Consider the following 22,003-nt stretch of genomic DNA (forward strand, 5'->3'; position numbering starts at 1 on the left):
CAGCCTGACCAGGGTGTCACATAAAAGTAACCATTGCAGTTAACCTGCAACTTGTCTCCCCAGTGAACATGTCCTGGAGTTCCTTCCGTGTCAGTCTGTATAGAATGACCACACACGCAGCAAGGAGGCACCATCCACTATTTAACCATTCCCCTACTGATGGACATGCACCTTATTTCCTTTTTCCCGTTACTACTAAGATGCTGAAACTGTGTCTTGGTATCGATCTGCCTTCTGGTGAACAAATGCCTGTGTTTTTCCAAAAGAGATGGACGTGACGTGTGGATGTCACAAATCATGGGTAGGGTGGGCGTTGAAAACTTTTCATAGAGGTTGGCAACCTGCCTTCCAAAGCAACCTCAGTTTTTTAAATGATGAATTTACAATTCATCAAGCCAAGAAGAATTCCATTTTAAGGAAACAGTGCTGAGCACACTGGCATGTCACTATCAAAGGTGGAAGTGAGGAACTTGATCAAAGGGAAAGCCAGGAGGCTAGACGTCTCATTTACCCAGCCACCGGCAGACTCCGCTGAGCTGCGGTTTGCCCTGGGTGGGACACAGTGTAACTGCCGCCTGGGAGGGCAGGCCTGGTCCTTCCTCGGCAGTGATCGTCCACGGGAAAATCTCCTGTATCGCAGAAACAAGGCCGAGATCTGCTGCTGTTGGCACTAAAGGCTATGATCTCAGAACCAAAATAATTATCTTGGAGAAACTGTGGCAGTGAAAAAAAAAAAGCCAGATGGTTTTAAAAGGACAAATATTGGCGTCTTTGTTGAAGCAGACGGTGGTGAATTCTAGATACTGCAGACATTGCTGTTACTGCCTGGCAAATCCCAGTGGGGACAGTTAGAGGGATGGTTGGGGGCCCATGGAATCAGGAGATGGGCCCCCAGGAGCCTGCAGAAGTTCAGGCTGGGGGTGGAGGGTAGCCCAGAGTGGTTCCAGTTATAGAAATGCCTCGTATCAAGCCTCTCCTGGGTCCTTCAGGGACAAGATGGGGACTGCTGGGTGGAATGACTGGGCCGTCTTAAACCTCTGCAGAGGGGGCTGGGGTCGCCTGAGGGCCTGGAGAGGTTCCCACAGCACACCAAAGGGCTGAGGCCTCCATTCAGTCTGCCTCAGTCCAGGCAGCAGGGAGCAACCTGACACAAGAAAGGCTCAGAGAAGCCAGAGCTGGGAAGATCCCCCAGATGTAGGATGATATGATCCTGATCACAAATGTGATCACCAGGATTGAGAAAATCACAAATTTTCTCAGCAGGCTGGAAAAAAGGGCAGAAACCAAAGGGAGGAGATGCTGTGGAGGCAATTCAACAGCAAATGGAATCTAAAGGTAGAGGGGGGAGAGACCCCTGACGACAGCAACTCCTGGGATGAAACCTATGGGGGTTCAGAGATTCTAATAGGGGAGTTCCAGTGGTCACGGACGGATGTGAGAGCTGGACCATAAAGAAAGCTAAGCACCAAAGAATTGGTGCTTTTGAACTGTGGTGTTGGAGAAGACTCTTGAGAGTTCCTTGGACTGCAAGGAGATCCAACTAGTCCATCCTAAAGGAGATCCATCCTGGGTGTTCATTGGAAGGACTGATGCTGAAGCTGAAACTTCAATACTTTGGCCACCTGATGCGAAGAGCTGACTCACTGGAAAAAGACCCTGATGCTGAGAGGGACTGGGTGCAGGAGGAGAAGGGGATGACAGAGGATGACATGGCTGGATGGCATCACCAACTCAATGGACATGAGTCTGAGTAAACTCCGGGAGGTGGTGATGGACAGGGAGGCCTGGCGTGCTGCTGTCCATGGGGTTGCAAAGAGTCAGACATGACTGAGTGACTGAACTGAACTGAACTGACCTGACCCAAACAGGGGACCCAGAAGCCCATCCCGTCTCCAGCTGCACGAGAAGCCCACGAGGCAGGCTGCTCTCCACGAGGCCCTTCAGATCCCGGGATGCTGCACAGGTGAGCACTTCCAGGTGAGTCTTCTGTGTTCCCACACCAATTCAGGTCAGTCAGACCCGTTACCACAGCTCCATGTCTTAATTTAAATTATTTAGAGTGGATAGGAAGTGCAACGGAAAGTTGTTTCTAGGAAAACCAGGTAGAGCGCTTTGAAGAGATCTGACAAAGGACAGTTGCTTAAAAAATAACAGCTGTCACTGTCAGGGGGTGGGTGGGGCAGGTAGGTGGGAAGGCAGGGGTGGAGCTGGAAAAGACCAGGAAAAAATCATGGAAACAGGATTCTGCAGTCAGAGCCCTTTGCTGTACTTTAAAGACAGTGTCACTGGCTCTGGGGTACAGCACACTTTGGTTTATAAAACAAGGATGAAGCAGAATTCTAACCAGCAGACCCAAAACTCAAAAAGACTGGATGTGTACTTACATATTTTATACTCAACTGAATAAGATGTGAATATGATTTTTTTCTTTTTTAAAAATTGCATTAAAGTAGAGCTGATTTACAATGTTGTGCTAATTTCTGCTGTCTGGCAAAGTGATACATATATATATTCCTTTTCATATTCTTTTCCCTTGTGGTTTATCACAGGATATTGAATATAATTTCCTGTGCTATACGTAGGATCTTGCTGCGTATCCATCCTACATATACTAGTTTACATCTGCAATCCCAAACTCCCAATCCTTCCCTCTGAATGTGATATTCTTTGGCTCCTTTGCGTTGATTTTCTCAATTAACCCCGCAGCTCCCATAGCAACTGCGTCAGCTCTAGGTGTTCTCCCTACTGTGTTATGTTTAGTTCTGGTGGTGAGTTTCACAAGAAGCTCGAAGACCCTGCAGGAGAGAGGGCTGTGCCTGGAGGAGGCGCCAGGGCTCCCGAGCACCAGGTCCCGCGGCTCTGAGGGGCGGGCAGGCTGAGGAACGGGATACAGGGAAGACCACCCTCGTCTCTGCCTCTCACCTCTCTGTCTGTGCACCATCTCCCTTTCCTCCTTTCGAAGAGTTACCCTCTCTGCTCACACTCCAGACTGTAAATTAAGTAGGCTCAAAGAACATAAACAAAACACACATTATAAATGCCCTATGGATGGACTTTCATCCCATTCACAACTGCCTTTAGTCTTAGGTCGTAGGAGACAAACGCAATCATTATATTGGCCTTTGACTCCACGCGTTCCCTAGTCCAGCCTCCTCTGGGATTTTAGGACAAGGTTAACACAACAGGCGGAGGATCTTTCTAACTGATGATCCCAGGTGAATGAAGAAAGCAAGCCCCATTTACTCACTATAGACATTCACCACTTTTAAATCCATTATCTCTTTTCATTCTCATAGACTTCAAGAGGTGGTTACTGGTGTCTTCATTTGCACAAGTGAAAAATGGAAAAGCAGACAGGGGGTGGTTTCCTTTTCACACTCAGTCGGCGGGAAGTAAAAGAGCAGGATGTGTACCCGGGCGAGATTCTAGAATCCACATTCTCTTTGCAACCTACTACACTGAGCTTCCCTGGTAGATCAGACGGCAAAGTGTCTGCCTACAATGTGGGAGACCTGGGTTCAATCCCTGGGTCGGGAAGATCTCCTGGAGAAGGAAATGGCAACCCACTCCAGTATTCTTGCCTGGAAAATCCCATGCAAGGAGGAGCCTGGTGGGCTACAGTCCATGGGTCGCAAAGAGCGACTGAGCAACTTCACTCACTCACACTGTCTGCAGAGCTGTGAAGAGCCAGGTAGGTTTTCTTATGAAAGTGTGCGTGTGTGTCTGTCTGTGTGTGTGTGTGTGTGTGTGTGTGTGTAGAGGGACACAGGATGGCCAGGAAGACGAGGCAGAATTAGAAAGGCGTGTCTGCACCCAGAGTTTGAGGAATCAGCGTATCCAGGAGTAAAGGGCTGGATAAGGACAAGCCAGTCCCAGCTCTGAGAAGAGAAAGAGCTGCTCAGAGGTCTTTTGCGGTTGGAGCCCTGGGAGCTTCTCCAGGACAGTGGCTGCCAGACAAGCAGGGCCAACCACGAGCCAAGAGGGCCCTGCCCAGGCTTGAATGGAAGGGTCCTCCCCAGAGGCTGAAAGGGTGGGGAGGAGAGGAAGGGGCCGGGCCTGGAGGACCTGGTCCGGGGTCTGGACGGTACCTGCACACGTGTGCAGGGCAGGAACCATCTGGGGGCGGCGGCGAGGGTCTGACAGAGCTCTTCCGACTGCTGGGTCAGAGGCAAGTCCACCCGGAATGGCCCCTGCTGGGCTGCACCGTAACACCTGCGCACACGTGGCTCCTGCAAGCGGGGGCTGATGCTCACGGCGGGCGCAAGTGGGGAGCTCGGGGCGAGAGTCTGGGTGTCTGTCTTAAAAAGCTCTCCAGGGGACTCTGATACAAGCTCAGTTTTGAGAAACACTGGTCTACTCTTTGGCGCAATTCAAGAAGCAACTCGTGGGTGCCTTGAAAAACAAAGGTGAACATCCACTGACAGATGAATGGATAAAGAAGATGTGGCATGTACATACAGTGGAATATTACCCAGCCATAACAAACACGAAATAATGCCATTTGCAGCAATGCGGGTGGATGTAGAGATCATCGTACTAACTAAAGTAAGCCAAAGACAAATGTGGTATCACTTATATGTGGAACCTTTAAAAAGCTAGGAATAACTTTATATACAAAACAAAAACAGACCCACAGACACAGAAAACAGACATGGTTACCAAAGGGGAGACAAGAGGGATAAATGAGGGGTTTGGGACTAACAAGGACCAACTGTGAGGAACATATATTCTGTATGCCTATAAAGAAAAAGAATATGAAGAATATATGTAAAGTATACAGAATATATATATACATAAAACTGAATCACTTTGCTATACACCTGAAACTAACATGACATTGTAAATCAACTATACTTCAATTAAAAAGATAGTAATAATTTTACAAACTGACAAGGGGGAAGAAAAGACTACCATGTACTTACTTGAGTTTATAACCATATCCCCCTCCCGCAGATATTTCAGACTGTAGGCATTCCCTCCAGTTACACATCAAGGTCACATTTTGAAATTTCAGTACTGTAAACACTGAAGAAGGACAAATCCTTGGGGTGCTTTTCCCATCACCCGTTGCATCAAATACCACATTACCACAGACGTCTGGAGAAAGGAGCGTCTGTACCGTTCTTTCAGATATTGATTCTTTAGAACTGAGTGAGCTTCAGAATCACTTTGAGGGCTTGTTAAAACTCTAATGGTGGGACGTCCCTGATGGTCCAGTAGCTAAGACTCCATGCTCCCAAAGCAGGGGACTGCATTCAATCCCTGGTCAGGGAACTAGATCCCACATCCCACAGCTAAGACCTGGTCTGCATGCATGCTAAGTCACTTCACTTGGGCCTGACTCTGCGTGACCCCATGGACTATAGCCTGCCAGGCTCCTCTGTCCATGACTTTCTCCAGGCAAGAAGACTGGAGTGGGTTGCCACGCTCTTCTCCAGGGGATCTTCCCAGACCTTGAACTCAGGTCTCCTGCACTGTAGGCAGATTCTTTACCATCTGAGCCACCAGGGAAGCCCAAGAATATTGGTAGCCTATCCCTTCTTCAGCGGATCTTCCCGACCCAGGAATCGAACCAGAGTCTCCTGCATTGCAGGCGGATTCTTTACCTGCTGAGATACCAGGGAAACCCACCCCACCCTCTGCAAAAAAAAAAAAAGAAAAAAAAAAAAAAAACCACCACCACCAAAACACAATTGGGCCCACCCCCAGGGCTTCAGATTCACTGTGTCCAGGGTGGGGCCCGAGCATTTGCATTTCTTAACACCTCATCAAGGGCTGTTGCTGCTGCTGACCCCAGGACCACACTCTGAGAACCACTTTCGTAGACAGTTCTGGATCACTGCCATCTAGCCATCTTTCCTGAGGAAACCTCAAAGTCCGCCTTTAATAGCCACTTTAATGTGCGGAGAACAAGGGATTTGACACGGTCCCCACTGCCCTGCTGCCAATCGCGCATGTGCAAAATCATGCACATGTTTCTGGGGTAGTCACGCCTCACTCGCTGACACAGCCCCTGTGTTCCATTGCTGTAGCCCGTGGGTGCGGGTGGCCAGCTCGGGCCCGTCTGGGTGGTCCTGCTCCATCCCACAGCCTGCACCCACCCCCGGAGGCGGGCTGGGTGAACGGACGGCCGTCTCACAGCTGAGGAAGTCTAGGGTCCCCACGGAGGGGTTGGGGGGACATGAACTGCCCACACTGGACTCTGCAGTCTCAAGAGTCTCACTTCCCTGGCATCCCGTTTGCAGTCAGGCGCATGGAGGCCCACAGGGACCCAGGTCAGGTGGGGTCCCTGGTGGAGCTGGGCGGCAGACCAGGTCACCACCCACCTCCTCACCTCCCTCTCTACCTACGTCCATGGGACTCTTGGTCCCCAACCTGACTGGCTTGGTTGCTGCAATGCTGGAATTCCCATTTCTGATCATCTCAGCTTTTCCGTGGACTCTGTTCTGCCACGCCTACAAGCAGTTACTGCCCACCCTGGCTCAGAGGCAGGCTGCTCAGAACGGCCGCAGGCTTCAAGGCTGGAAGCAGCAGTGCCCGGGGCTGGCCGCCGGCTGGCACAGAGGTGGCGGATCCCCGTGCCCTCACTCTGCAGAGAGAGCCACTTCCTTGTCCATATTACTCTGGCATAGGCGGTCCTGTCTGGTGGGGCCCTCCCGAGCCCACTGACCCTGTGCTCCTAAGGTGACTTGAGAGCATGCAGACAGCAGTCCACTAGCTTCAATCACCCCAAATGCTGGGTGCACAAGAGACGGGTCTAAAAAGTCCACAGTTTCGCAGCTTTCAAATCCACACCAGCAAACCTCAGAAATGTACCAGCTCTTCCCAAATCCCAACAGAACACAGCTTGGGGAATTCCTCTGCCCATAGCCCAGATCTGGTGGCCTTTCGGGTCAATATGCCAAAGCCATCCTGCTGCACTTAACGGGCCAGGGACCTAACCGCCAGATGCCTCGGTTTCCTCATCTGTATGGTGGAAGCCATCACAGCACTCACCCATAGACTCACTGTAAAGGTTAAAAACACAGGCACATGTACACTTGTTCTGGTGTATAAACTTCTGTGGCCCCCTGTCAGAGGGGGGCCAGAGGGTTGTGCTCCAATGCTGATGACGCTGTCATTATCACGGGGCCCACAAACCATGCGTCTACCTCACTTATGTCACTTGGATCTTTCAGATGAGTGAAGAAGAATCTGTTCTACCCAGTGGTTGGGCACACACGATGTGTGTTTTCTACCAAAGGGGAAAAGTGGGGGCCTCTCTCCCACCTTGGGGGACACAGGAGGGTCCCTAAGAACAACAGGGGTCTTAGGGGTGTCCAGAGGTCCACCTGCTGTCCAGGGGCAGCCTCGCTCAGAGGAGCGAGCGGATAAAACCACCACAGTCCAAACAAAAAAGCATCGCAGCCAAACCCCACACTTACGTCCAGAACCGTCCATTGTTCGACTACAATAGCATCGTAGCCCTGCGTGTTTCTGCTGTCTTCTGTGGAAACAGCTTCAAAGATGAAGACTCCATCTGTCAAGTCGTGCAAGGAATCTGTGGAGAAAGAAAAAGCGGGGCGGGAGGGGGGTGGTGGTTGCTGTAAACTGTCTGTGGCAGAAGCCTCACAAGCAGTGAAAATATTCACTGCATTCATTAATAATCCCAATCAGAACATCTTTTCAGCATGTTAATTAAAGAAGGCACACACAGTCGTAGAGTCTAGCCCCATCAGAATGAATGAGACTCATTTACCTCGCGGTTTTGAATAATATCCTTGATTTTATGAGCCCAAATCTCATTGTTAGCAATCACCATTTGATTTCACGCGTTTACCTTCCTTTTCACGCTCCAGCGTCAGGAAGCACTAGCGAGAATGGATTCGGGGGGAAAACGCAGTCGTTCAGGGACAATTTTTAGGAGAAAACTATACGGAGGGGAGACAGATTGTTTGGAAGGGGGGCTGGGTGTAACCCAGCAGCTCTGGGCTTGCAGGCCAGATCCACAGGTGCTGGTTCCTTGACAACTGTGTGACGTGCATGCCGAACACAGGACGCTCTTGTCAGGAGGTGAAATTTGGGGAAAGGGGGACTTTTTCCAAATGATTTACCATGGAAAACGTTTCCTTGGGCGTATCAATGGTAAGATTCTGAGTTCTGTACAATTCATCAAACCTACATCACGCGTACGACACGATTCAGAACAGCCTCAGGCAATGAGAGTGTCAAGAAAAATACACCCCCCTCGCCCCTGTAGAAGAACTTCGAGGAGGTACATCTAGTAAATGGCTCCTAAATGCCCTGGATCCACTTAGATGAAGAGCTGTGTGGAATAGAGGAATGGACTCAGAAGCAAGCGGTTGGGCCTGTGCTGTGCTGGAAAAGGAAAATGACCCTTCCATGGGTCTGTCCTCTTGTCTGTGAAGGGGGAGTAGGGACACAGCGTTCCTGCCAGTCAGTACTGTACAAATCTGCTCCGTCACATTCTCCTGGGCTGAACTCCGTCCCCAGCCCCACTCCCAACTCAGACGCTGACGCTCTGACCTCTAAAGTGACTATATTTGGAGACAGATCTTTTCCGGGGGTAGTTAAGGTTCAGTGATGTCATAAGGGTGGCCCTAGTCCAACAGGACTGGAGTCCTCAGAAGACAAGGAAGAGACACCAGAGCACCCCCCAGCCTTGTGAGAGGAAGGGCTATAGGAGGACACAGAGGTTGCTGTCTGCAAGTCAGGAAAGGAGACCTCGCCAGAAACACAACGTGGCAGCCCCCTGACCACGGGTGTGCAGCTCCTGATCCATGAGAAGATAAACGTCTATTGCTTAAGCCCCGCAGTGCATGGAGTTTGGTTACAGCAACAGAGACAAAACATGTTTCATGGTATAAAGGGCAGTTCACACAAGAATGTGATCTTGTCTTCGTCTGGAAGGGAAGGAGGACAGATACAGAAAGCCCCAGTCACAGTGGAGTTCAAGAACTGCCTGCACTGTTCAGCAGTCACAAGCAGACAGACAGATGGACACACACAGGGACCTTCAGCACCTGACTTCCAACAGATCTCACAAGCAAAGCCAAAAAAGCCATTAGGATGAGAAACATGCATCTTATTTGCAGCAACAAAATAAGGAACAAATAAATGGCTCTGCTTACCACTCTTTACCATATAGAAAAAGCTTCCAGCACTGAAGGGAATTTTAACTGCACCACCTTTCCAGAGAACAACTGAGCAAGGTCTCAAAAGCCTGAAAGACAAACGTCCATCCTCTTTCACCCCAGAGACCCTGCCTCCTTCAGTCTATTCTGAGCACCTACTATGTGCCAGGTGCCCTTGAGGTTATGGGTGATAAATGAAGACCCTGCCCTCATGAAGCTTTCCCCCGCCCTGGGGCAGGGAGATGATGACACTGCGTGCGAGGAGGTCAATGCTATGAGAATATAAAGTGGGTTAGGGGAGGAGGCGTGTGGAGGTGGAGGTAACCATGTGGCTGTTTCTGACTGAAATGCTCAGAGTAGGACCCTCCACTTTGAGTAGAGATTTGAATTGCAAGCAAGCCGCATGGGAACACGGGCTTTGAGAGTTCAAGGGAGTAGACTGCAGAGTGAATGAGGGGCCACCGAGGGCCAGATGAGCAGCAGAGTCGTGAGAAGAAAGTCAAGACCAAGTCAACCTAGGGCTGGGGAGGAGACCAGCCCACCAGGGGCTGACCCAGGTGACTTGCTTGGCCAGTGGGATTTCAGCAGATGGGATGCAAGCGGGGGCTTGGGAAACACAGGCAGGGCTGAACTTGATCTCACGTCTCTGCCACCACTTTGAGAGGACGTGCCCCAGCTCGCCTGCCCCAGTGGAGCACAGCCTAGATCCGCTGACCCTCAGACCTGAGAGCGGGCCCAGCTGCCTCAACGAAGCTGCTCCAGCCAAAGTGCAAATATGGAAACTTTGGAGCGGTTTGTTACACAGCATTATCGTGGCAATAACTGACCGTTACAAGGCTCGATCAAAACTTAAGACATTCGAGGCCAGGAATACCTGGGGGATATTCCTGATTATTCCAGAGTGAGAGAGGGGCCCGATCAACTCAACAAACCACGGCTCTCAGGGGAATTCCTGGAGCATGGTAGTCTCATATTATTCCTACCTGACAAAACAACACTCCATTTCCAGTAAGATCCCTGTGGGTTAATCAGTACCACGCTCTGCTTTTAATTTTATTTCCTAAACCGATAGTCTGTTATCAACTAGCCTTAGCAAAAGCACTAACCTTATTTCTCTCATTTGCTCTGCTGAAAAGTCCCTCCCAAGTCCAATACCCTTCTAAGACACCTTTTACTAAGGTAAGCAAGGAAGAATAGAACTACTCTTCGGCTGAACCATATTGTAAGTCTTTTGGGATCCAGGACAAGCATGGGCAATAGTCTAGCTCACTTTTTAAGTTTTGGGCAACACAGGTCTAGCGGAAGACCCTGCCATGTAGGGATACCCTATGGAACCCTTGTGAATAAAGCTTTCCCAAGCCCTGACCTGGGGATGCTTGGGACCGGAAGATACTCACTGATCCTTCAGTACTATATCAACATAGCACACATGCCTACGAGGCTTCTACAAAATATATTAAACCCAATTTTCAAAGTCTCCACCTACAGATTTCCTCACCGGTAAGCCTGCAAGTCCTTTAAATGTGCCCAGCTCCCTCTGAGTACTAGAATGCCCAAGGTGACACAGCTGAGGTCCCCAGGGGGACGGGGACTTGCTCTCCTAATCCCTGCCTGGCCTCCCCTCCTCCACCCACAGGGAGGAGGGCTGTGTGGTCCAGGCTTGGGGGCGGGAAGCAGGAACCAATCGAGTCCTTGTTCACCATCCTCCTCATTCAGTGCCACCTCCAGCCTCTCAGCCCACTGCTCTGCTCTGAATCCAGAGTACTGATTCACCCACTTAACTACCCAGCACGTTCAGAGCGGCTGTCAAAATCTGGTCATCTGTAACAGCAAAAAAGTCAATGAACCACAGAGAGCAGACAGCTGGGCTTTTAAAGAGCCCCTTGTTTTGATGGCCTCATCCACCGCCCGTCTCTCTATCACCTTCTCAGCTCAGCCTCGCTGTCGTGAGCTTCGAGATGGGATTAAAAGGTCGCTCTCAGAGCGAGGCTCCCCCTGCAAAAAGGTTAACTCACCCTCCATCGATGGAAAACACTCCATTATCACTGCATTTTTTATTAAAGTAAAGATGCTTCCCTACTGTGCACAGGAAGTGGTTTGCCCTGGCATTGTATAAATATTTGATGCTGGTCTTTGGGCAAAAGGCCGCCTTGACTTTCCAAGCTTATGATATACAAGAAGAGTGTGGGAAAAGGAGACTCGCCCTGTTCCCCCAAGAGGTAAATGCTGTGAGAAAACTGCTCTCCCTCTGCAGCCTCTGGGACATGAAGACCCTGTCAAGCAAGCGATCCTTCAGCCCACCCTGGGTGCTGGTCCTCTGCCAAGGCCAGCCTGAAATGCACACGTCGTGACAACTGGCCGATATATGGTCTACTAGAAGATGTCACTGTTTTCCTTTTATTGGGTTGGCCCCAAAGTTCATTTGCTCTGTCTGTAACATCTTATGGAAAAACCTGAACGAACTTTAGAGCCAACCCAGTAATATGCTAAGACGGTGTAAATTACCCATACTGGCGTCGCTGGCATCCCAGATGTACTTGGGCCCCTGGCATCCCTTCTCCCTACCAGCATGGCAGTCATGGCACCACCCTGGTTCCAGGAGTGGCCTATACCAACCGCTCAGCCCTACCTGCCTGGGTTATACGGATACGCAACCCCACTGCAAATGGAATCAACCAGTCTGGGCAATGGTGTGTGCCACTCCTGATTCACACCACAGGGTATCTGCCTCTCCTGCTTCTCCAGCCCTCACTGCTGCTCTCAACCTGCCTGCCTTCCCTCCCTGCAGTCCCTGTTGGAAGCGTTGAATAACCTTCAGTGCCGGTAAGGGTCAGACTCAAAGTTGTGTCATTTACCTGACCAGATGACCGGATGGGAAGCAAGTGCCCTGATTTGGTGCATGCCGACTAGGAGGCCCTCTGCCAGGCACATTCATGGATTCTCGGTGAATCTTCTCCCCAGTTCTACAAGGCTTATATTTCCCTCTAAGTGGTGAGAACATGGAAGGAAGCTACAGGACTGAAGTCATATGTCCACGTTCAAGTGCACACAAGGGCCAATCTTGACCTGAAAGTAGTTTGTTTGATTCCAAAGCCTTTGTTCTTTCAAGAGCTGACAGCCACTTAATTTTGCTACCACGAGGATGTGCCAGGGCTGTGGTCCAGCTGGTGGTGGGCGATGGACAGCCTCAGAGCCTGGTCTCATGGAGCAGGCGTGCTCTGACCATGAGGCTGTGCTCCTGCCTTCGTATTTTGGGTGCATCCCAGTGGAGTTGCAGTGAGATGGCTTGACAACTTCTGCTGGGGACCAAATCTGTGCAGAGGCCATCCTTTCCCGCAGCAGGCAAAGAAAGACCAAGAACATGCTTGTAAATGGATAAGCTGTAACTATCAACACAAGGGGTAGTACACAGGAGTGAGAAAAAGTAATCCGAATGATGTGTAAAAATGGGGATGAGTCTCACAAAGAGAATGATGGAAAGAAGCCAAACACAAGAAGGGCAGGCTCCACCCATACAAAGTTCACGCCCATCCGCGACGCTTCCAACCAGCACTGCTGTCGCCCTTGGGGAGAGGCACCAGGAGGCCGTGAGAGAGTCTCTGATGGGTTGGGATGTTCTGTTTGTTGATCTGGGGCTGGTCACACAGGTACACTCACCTTGGGAAAAATCTGCTGAGCTCAGGATCTGTGTAGGTGTCTGTATGTGGGGTATACTGCAGGAAAAAGTTTACTTAAAGACATGCCATGGATAGAGGAGAAAATGCATTCATAGCCTAAGTGAAATCTTAGTGAAATCCTTTGCTCTATTCAGCAGCTCTTCTGAAATAGAAGCCACGCCTGCAAACATGGAGTCAACATGCCTGGAGCCCGTGGCCGGCCAAGGGAGTGGCTGTGAACCCGCTGCAACCTCACCCTCCCTGCTCTCCCAGTCCGCAGGACCCTGGGGAGGCACATCCCAACACCGGCTCTCCTCAGCACCCAGAATCACCGAGCAGCATCTGAAAACCTTTACTGGTTGCTTTCTGCATACAGAGCACAGATTATAGACACTGGGACGCTAAGAAGCATAGGAAGCAGGCCCTGCCCAAGGATTTGCAAACATGTCTGCCTCCAGCCTGGACGGGAGAGGGGTTTGGGGGAGAATGGCTCCTGTCTATGTATGACTGAGTCCCTTCGCTGTTCGCCTGAACCCATCACAGCACTGTTCATCAGCTGTACTCCAATGCAAAACAAAAAGGTAAAAAAATATGTCTGCCTACAATATGTGTCCCTATGTATGTTTTACTTGGAATATGCACATGTTTTTTACATATGTATTTTGCAAATATAAGGCAATCTGGCTTATTCTAGGCATCAAAAATGTGATCTAAATACCAAATGTTATTTGGATGACATGAAGCTGGGGCATCAGTCTTAAAGAAAACCTACACTTTGAAGAGGCAGGGAAGGCGGGGCATCCAGGTACCACACGTCCCCTGATGTGACACAGCTCATCAAACACGACAGCATCCGGAATGTATCCTAGTCCTAAGTGCTTAGTCTACCAAGGTCTTAGAACTACATTCTAGTTTATAGGTGATAAAGGCAGGAGAAATAAGATACCACCATGAGGCTCTGGCTGGACAAATCCAGAATGCAGGACACTCTAAGAGGCTAGGTTAATCTGAAGCAGGCAGGGTCCTGAAGAACAACCCTTTCAGGTCAAAAAGAACTGAGGATGTGGTCACCGTATGTGGTGCTTGTGGCTGGACTGGAATCTGGTTTGGACAACGTGCTGCAAAGGACATTTTAGAAATGATGGAAGATATGTACATATAGGCTACACAGAGATGCTGCTGCCAGAGGCAGAAGTCCAGGTGAGGGTGAGGGTGGGGAGAGAAGCTGAGGACAGAGTGAGGGTCAGAGGGTCAGAGAGGGAAAGGGGAGGGCCGGGATATGGTCATGGGCAAGGCCAAGGGGAGGGCAAGACACGCAAAGGAGGGGAGGACAAGAGGGACGCAGAGCAAGGCCAGGGCCAGGGGGACAAAGGGAGGCGACTGCGGGGCAAGGACAGCAGTGGTGGTCCCTCCCCCAGCGAGGGCGGCCCCGCCCCCACTGATGGCGGCAGGGACTCCGCAGGCCTGGGAGCCCTTGGTGGGAAACAAGTTCTGAGTGGGTCTCCCTACCCCAGACTTCTGGTGTGGATCACAACAAGCTGTGGAAAATTCTGAAGGAGGTGGGAATACTAGACCACCTGACCTGCCTCTTGAGAAATCTGTATACAGGTCAAGAAGCAATAGTTAGAACTGGACATGGAACAACAGACTGGTTCCAAAGAGGAAAAGAAGCATGTCAAGGCTGTATATTGTCACCCTACTTATTTAACTTATATGCAGAGTATGTCATGAGAAACGCTGGGCTGGAGGAAGCACAAGCTGTAATCAAGATTGCTGGGAGAAATATCAATAACCTCAGATATGCAGATGACACCGCCCTTATGGCAGAAAGTGAAGAAGAACTAAAAAGCCTCTTGATGAAAGTGAAAGAGGAAAGTAAAAAAGTTGACTTAAAACTCAACATTCATAAAACTAAGATCATGGCATCGGTCCCATCACTTCAAGGCAAATAGATGGGGAAACAGTGGAAAGCATGGCTGACTTTATTTTTTGGGCTCCAAAATCACTGTAGATGGTGATTGCAGCCATGAAATTAAAAGACGCTTACTCCTTGGAAGAAAAGTTATGGCCAACCTAGACAGCATATTAAAAAGCAGAGACATTGCCAACAAAGGCCTGTCTAGTCAAAGCTATGATTTTTCCAGTAGTCTGTATGGATGTGAGAGTTGGACCATAAAGAAAGCTGAGCACCGAAGAATTGATGCTTTTGAACTGTGGTGTTGGAGAAGACTCTTGAGAGTCCCTTGCACTGCAAGGAGATCCAACCAGTCCATCCTAAAGGGAATCAGTCCTGGGTGTTCATTGAAAGGACTGAGCTGAAGCTGAAACTCCAATACTTTGGCCACCTGATGCGAAGAACTGACTCACTTGAAAAGACCCTGATGCTGGGAAAGATTGAAGGCGGGAGGAGAAGGGGACGACAGAGGATGAGATGGTTGGATGGCATCACCGACTTGATGGACATGAGTTTGAATAAAGTCCGGGAGTTGCTGATGGGCAGGGAGGCCTGGTGTGCATGGGGTTGCAAAGAGTCTGACACGACTGAGTGAGTGAACTGAACTGAGCTGGATTCTTTCAGCCGAACATCACCTAATTTACGGGACAAAGTTCTCAGGCATTTTATAACTTTGTGGAAAATATTTTGAAGCACAAATATCCAGTTCAGAAGACTGGGGGTTTTTTTCCCAGATGGCGAACAGCTTAAAGATGTGCTCCTGGCTCTGCCAGGTTTATTTGTAAGGACGCTAATTATCCTACTAGAAATAGGTTCCTTTTATAATGATGATTAGCTTGCTTTTTTCCTTTTTTTCCCCCAAATTCTGCGAAAAGAACGTATTTCTTCCCTGGAAAGCCTCGGCTTTTCCAGAGCAGAAACTCCCTCACCCAGTAAGTTCTGCTCCCAGGTCACCCCCCACCCACCCCATCAGAAACATCAGGAAGAAAGCCTGTTGGAATGCTGAGTGGGTTTAGATTCATTTTGATGTGAGGAGTCTGCAGGCATTCCCGGAACAAGGACACGCAGCCGGGGGAGCTGGACTCGAGGAGGGCAGCCCTGCTGTGGAGACGCCGCGGGCTCAGTGCAAGGCTTCCCGCTCACGTGCCAGAGGAAATGTCATGTTCTGTCTTCAAGGCGGGAAGGCTGGATTTCATGCAGCTGAAGCCAAGGGAGGCTAAAACAGCATTTCCAACACTCAAGTCAGATGCGAAGAAAGACTGCATGCGCTGTCTGTGTTTCTGGACTCAAGGTTGGAGAATGAGGGGAGGGGAGGAGTGGAAGTGAGAACGTAGCCTAGACGGCTGAAGCGCGACAGCCAGATGGACCCTGAAGGGCTGCAGAGACTTTCGTGTTCACAGTGTCTTCTCTCAGGGCTTGGCTCGGCCCTGACAGGCAAAGGGCCAAAGAGAGAACTTCCACTCTGAAGCCCCAGTTCCCCCAGGGGTGGAGCAGGACCAGCGGCGGCCTGGGCGGCTCCTGGCCCCCACACCTCCCTGCTCATCTTTAAGATGCTAGTACCACTAACTGTCGGTTTCCTAGGCGGAGACTTAAAACCACGCGTAGCCACAGAGCGCCTCTCTGGGCCCAGGAGGAGCTGAAAAGGAGCCGTCACTGCATGCCCGGAGAGGCATGACGGGGTGTCCCTGCGGAAGCAGGAGGCAAAGGGTTCCTGCCAGGCCTTCCAACGTCGGTGAACGAGGCGGTAACCGTCTGCTCTGAGCACGTGCCCTGGGGTTGGATGGTGCATATCCAACCAGCCAGCACAGCCCCCAGCTTGCAGGAACTCTGCCAGTGCCCAGGGAAGGGCTCCTGGCACTCAGGGAGTTTACTGATCTTGTCGACAGGGAACGGAACTGGCTCTTCCTTAGCTGTATTAATGAAAAATACTCTAGGGCTTCCCTGGTGGTCCAGCAGTTAAGAATCCACCCTGCCAAGGCAGGGGATACAGGTTCGATCCCTGGTCTGGGGAGATTCCACATGCTGTGGGGCAACTAAGCCTGTGAACCACAACGACTGAAGCCCACGTGCCACAACCGAGGCCTGCATGCCACAATGACTGAGGCCCGCGTGTCACAACAACTGAAGCCCACGAAGACTGAGGCCCGCGCACCCTGGAGCCCATGCTCTATAACAAGAGAAGCCCACACATCCAGAGAAGCCCAACTAGAGAGGAGCCCCCGCCTGTTGCAACTAGAGAAAGCCTGCATGCAGCAACGAAGACCCCGCACAGTGAAAACAAATAAATACAGTTATTTAAAAAAGAAAGAAAATATGCTTTAGGATTGCACTGTCCAATATACTAGCTGAGAGCCACTTGTGGCTACTGAAATGGAAATTAATAAAAAAATTAAGTAAATTAAAAATTGAGTTTCTCAGTCTTACTTGCCACATCTTCAGTGGTCAGGGGCCACTTGTGGCTGGTGGCACAGACACAGAACATCTTCACCCACACGGCAAGTCCCACCGGCCCATTCATCTCCTATCCTATGTCCTGCTTCCATCCACAAGTGGGCGTGGCCCACGATGCTATGCAGCGCCTGCTGCTCCTACGTGGACTCGTTACCATTAGATATTGCTATTTAGATAGTGACAAAGGACTTGCATTGAACAAGACTGGCTTGTACTCTACAACGTTCTTAAGGTTTTGGATGACTGCACGCATGAACACTCAGAATTAAGACTGATGCCTCTTCCAAGGATGTCTACTAACAGCTCAAGGACTACCAGTAATACAGAATCCAAACTCTGTTCCTGACTCTGCTATTTTTTAGAGAGAAAACTGCTCAACGTCAGTGCCCCCTGCCAGGTTTCACTGGGATCAATGGATACGTGTCACTTTACGTTTCACTTGCTCAAGAATCCTGCTGACTGGCAGCCCTCAGGATCCACATGTGCTGGCAGGTTGGCCCCACGCCCCAAATGGTCTCTGGCTTTCGATGTACCCTAGCGACTCAACCCACCTTCGTGTTAGCTTGAAAACTCCTTCTTTGCTTGACACACTTACCCATTTGGGGCAAGCTTTCTCTCTGCCTCAGAGGAGCTGACGCCAATAGGGCTGCCTGAGCAGCAAACCCCCAGAGAGAACCCATTACCGGCAGGGCCGCCGGGTACCGTGAGGCCTGGGAGCAGCGTGCATCCCGATGGAGTTTACAGAAACCCAGCTGTTCCGTTCACTCCTCTGCTGTTAATTCCAAGGTGCTGCTACTGTTACTTCAAACTGTAATGGTGTCTACAAACAATTTGCACTTTCAGAGCGGCAGGATCCTAGGGGGTAATTAACAAACCCCAGGAATAATCTCTTTAAAAGCCTTTAAAAGCAACCTCGATGGAGGCCACCATGATGAAACGAAACTGCCCCCCCCCCCCCCCCCTCCGTGGTGTTAGCGTAGACCTGGCTGCCTCCTGGAGGGGCTGGGCGAACGTGGGTGTGGGCTTTGCAGGGACTCCAGATGTGTGAACTGAAATCAAACCCACGGAACTTTCTGAATGGGGGGGGTGCTCTGAAGGCGGGCTGAGATATCATGCGTGAGAAGCAGGGTTCAGGAGCGCCACTTGATGGTGGGGTGGGGGATGTGTCCTTACCGTGGACCAAGCCAAGCCAGGAGACCGCGTTCACCAGGACGCCGCCCTTCCGGAAGTGGTCGCTCATGTGCTCCAGCCAGTTGGCGTCCAGACCGCTGACCGTCGGGCCGTTCTTGGAGACCCGGAGAGGAATGCTGACCGGGTAGTACTGCCGGCACTTCTGATGGCTCTTCGGTTTGTTGAAAAGAGCGAAGAACTCCATTTCTGCGGGGATTCGCAAAGAGAACGGGGAGACAGGAGGTCAAACGGTGACAAACTGCCTTATGGGGCCGGATGCGATCTAACAGGAACCTGCAGACATGGTGTCAAAGGCCAGCATTCTCCGAGGGTGCCTGTTGCCTAACAAGAAAACCCAGGCAGCATGTCAGGGAGCCTCGAAAGCGACACGGGCCTCGAAGGCCGAGTCCTACGGGGACTGCCAACAGAAAACCGGCACTTGTCATCCACGCCCATGAGGATGAAGTCCTTGGCCACTGCAGCCATGGACCTTCAACACCCCCTGAGAGGCATCCAGAGCGGAGATCAGGGAAGGGGTATTCTGTGCTCTGTGAAAAACTGGCAGGTTAAGCCTTTAGAGAGATATCTTTTTTTCTTTTTTAGAGAGGTATCTTTAAGAGAACATTTTATGAGCTGAATTCTTGCATCTCCTCCAATCGAGAAAAGGACTAAAATCATTACTGGTGACATCTGCTCCTTGTGGCTAGCAGCAAGCCTCCACCAAAACGTGTGCCTGACACATATATTCCCTTCACTGAAACCATATGTAACACTGACCTCTCCCCCTACCTCTCTGGAGCCATTTTTCAGGGCTACCGGAAATGCTGTCTCCCAGGCTAAGTCCCCAGTAAAACTTAGCTTGCAACTCTCATGCTGTGTGTTTTTTAGTCAACAGAACTTAGTCCTGAATATGACACATGATGTACAGCTGTTAGCTAGGATTAGTTTGTATGGTTTAGGTGTTTGAAAGAACATAGTAGACATTTCTAGAAATCCATACAAAGGTGTATTTTAGAAGAAAAAGCAGACATGTTTTGGGGTAAGAGCTGATCTTTTTTTTTTTTTAAAAAAAGGAAATGCACAGAGGCATGAAAAAACAAAAATACTGCCGTAATTCCAGGAACTCTGCACCTCCCTGAATTCACTATTTATAAACTGCAGTGGTGTTTCCTGGGGCTGAGCGCATAATACTTAATCAAATGCATCAAAAATACATCATTGAAATGTAAAAATAAATACGTTCCAGTAAGTGAGGGTTCCTGCCTGGAGTGGTAAGGCCGCTCCAACAGCCACACAGGCCCTGACAGTGAGGCGCAGCTTCCTGGGCCTTCGTTTATGGCTGGGCTCTTTACAAACTGATGCTCCCTGTCACCAGGCGGCTGACACTTGCCTCCCGCCCTACGTGCGGCCGGCCATGAGCGAGCAGTCTCAGCCTCCGGAAGCAAATACCTGGAGTTTCAATCAAAGGCTGAAGGTCTATTTTTGTGTTACTCATTTAGTCGGGCAATCAAGAGTTCACCCCGCTTGAGAAGCTTTGCTTACACAGGCTACTCAGGAACACGCTTTGGTTTCCAAAAATATCTACTCAGATAATAAGAAAATCCCCACCCTTCTTCCAAAGAAATATTCTAAAGGTCATAAACAATGGCTGACATTAGCAAAAAAGACAAGGGACACCCACACACTCCCTGCAGGAGACACCTTGCCTGGACCCCACATTCTGGGACACTGTATCCCCTGTTTATTTCCCAGTTTTCCAGTCTCCAAACACATTACCCTTGAAAATGGGCCCACTATCCTTTATCTGAAAATGGGCCCACTATCCTTTATCTAGAAAAGTCTGCTTAAACAGGAAACGATGCTTCACAACCATAAGGGAAACCATTACCATTTGCCACAAACAGGAGCAGGTGGTGAGGCACTTTCACACCAAAAACGTTTCTACACGTAGCATCTCAAGTCATCTCACAGGACAACTGTATTTTGGGACAAAGGGAGTCTTTCCACAGCTCCACCTGAGTGAGCGCCAGCAGAGACCTCAGGGAGCAATTCCGGGCCAAAGACTTTGCTGTCAGCAACAGTGAAGCCGTCAGGCAGGCCATTTCAAGCAATCCAGGGGCTAGAATCAATAAGGAAGGAGGGGACCCCGTCTTCACAAACGGCCGCCCGGCTCTCCAACAACCAATGCTGGCCTGTCCCTCATCCCCAGCCCAAATTATTTCCTCGGTCCACTTCCCTGACTCAGGAAGCCATGGAAAAGGCAGCCAGCATGTGCTTTCAGGGGAGAAATTAGCTCTTGGTATATGGAGCTAGCAATCCCCCGACTATTTTGTGAGTTTCAAGTTCAAGTGTTAGCCATGGCATCATGCCGAGAAAGGTTTGTAAAGGAAGAGAATCAAGCAAGGGGATTAGGGCTGGGGGGTGGGACAGGAAGTGCCCTTTTCCAGTCTGAGGAGTTGGGGGTTCAAGTAAGAACTGCAGCTACTAAAAGGGAAGAGTGGGAAGCAGGCTTTAGGGAGGGCTTGACTAAGCTTTGGGGTGCAAGCTGTTTCTCTGGGGAGTCATCCCAGACAATAAGAGTGGGGGAGCAGGGATAAGAAACAAGGAGGAGATGAAAGACAAGGCAGGCTTCCACAAGCAGGTTCCTGGGGACCGGAGATGCCGTGTGTTGCCCTATGAGGGGCAAGGAAGGCGGGCATCTGTCCTCACGGATTGAGGCCATTCCTGGGGCATTAATGCCTGGGGCACCTGCCCATTACTCCAGAGAACTCCGCAGGCAGAGGCTAGGGAAGCTGTCCTCAGGTGACCCTCACGGTGGGCCAAAGCATCCATCACTGCACTCGGTGACGATCAAGCAAGCCCAAGGCCATGCAAACTAAGAAGAAAAAGAAACCACAGCCTCCGCAAGGGGAACTGAGAAGCGGCCCAACACCTGATCACACAGAAGGACCCCCAGTCACACGGCAAGACAGAACCATGACTTTCCCACACGCATAACGAAACAGAAAAGGGGAAGGCCGAAGGAGAAGGCGGGTGCAGGCCCGGGGCCACGAAGACAGAGCCTGCAGACCCGGCCGGCAGCGAGGTGCTGCCAGCGCGCCCAGCTCTCCATCTGGGTCCTCCCGGGGGAGCGGGGCCAGAGCCAGAGACAGAAATAAAACTTTTCGGGAAGGAAAAGGGGAAGGCTATTGGAATCAAGAGCCTCCAAAGCATGAGAAGAAACCTGCTTGCAGATGCCCAGCCCCGCAGTAAACTCTGTCCCGCCGGCTCCCCGGTCACGGTCTTCACCCGGAAACCAGCCAAGAGAAACTGTCCCCAGACGACACCTTTTCATGCTTTAATGTTCTGGCTCTCCAGTACACATCCTCACGGGAGCGGTCACCAGGGATTCCACAAAGAAGACCAAGTGTGTTTACATTTTCTCAGCTGCTCCGTTGACTCTGCCCTGACCCCAGCTGGAAGGTTTTTGCAGACACGGGACAGAGTCCCCAAGGAGGGGGAAGGCGTTGTTGCTGAGAATGTTCCGAGGATGGCTGCGGGCCGGGCCTGGCAGGGCACCCAAGCAGCTTCCAGATGGTTCTGTCTTGTATTTCTATTTCTGTCTCGTCTCCTCTGACCCCCTTGCACACAGGGGCGGG

General features: G+C 50.6%; 1 protein-coding gene across 2 annotated transcripts in view; it reads right to left on the reverse strand.

Moving 5' to 3' along the window:
- Positions 1–22,003, reverse strand: part of RFTN1 (raftlin, lipid raft linker 1) — a 210,648-nt gene that overhangs the window by 36,854 nt on the left and 151,791 nt on the right. For both annotated transcript variants that reach the window (XM_065943157.1, XM_065943156.1), the window contains exons 6-7: positions 18,369–18,572; positions 7,425–7,540 (exon numbers count right to left, since the gene is read on the reverse strand). In XM_065943157.1, the coding sequence (XP_065799229.1) occupies positions 7,425–7,540; positions 18,369–18,572 (320 nt within the window). The remainder of the gene's footprint in view (positions 1–7,424; positions 7,541–18,368; positions 18,573–22,003) is intronic.

The sequence above is a fragment of the Muntiacus reevesi genome, chromosome 8 (assembly GCF_963930625.1).
Source record: "Muntiacus reevesi chromosome 8, mMunRee1.1, whole genome shotgun sequence".
Lineage (NCBI taxonomy): Eukaryota > Metazoa > Chordata > Mammalia > Artiodactyla > Cervidae > Muntiacus > Muntiacus reevesi.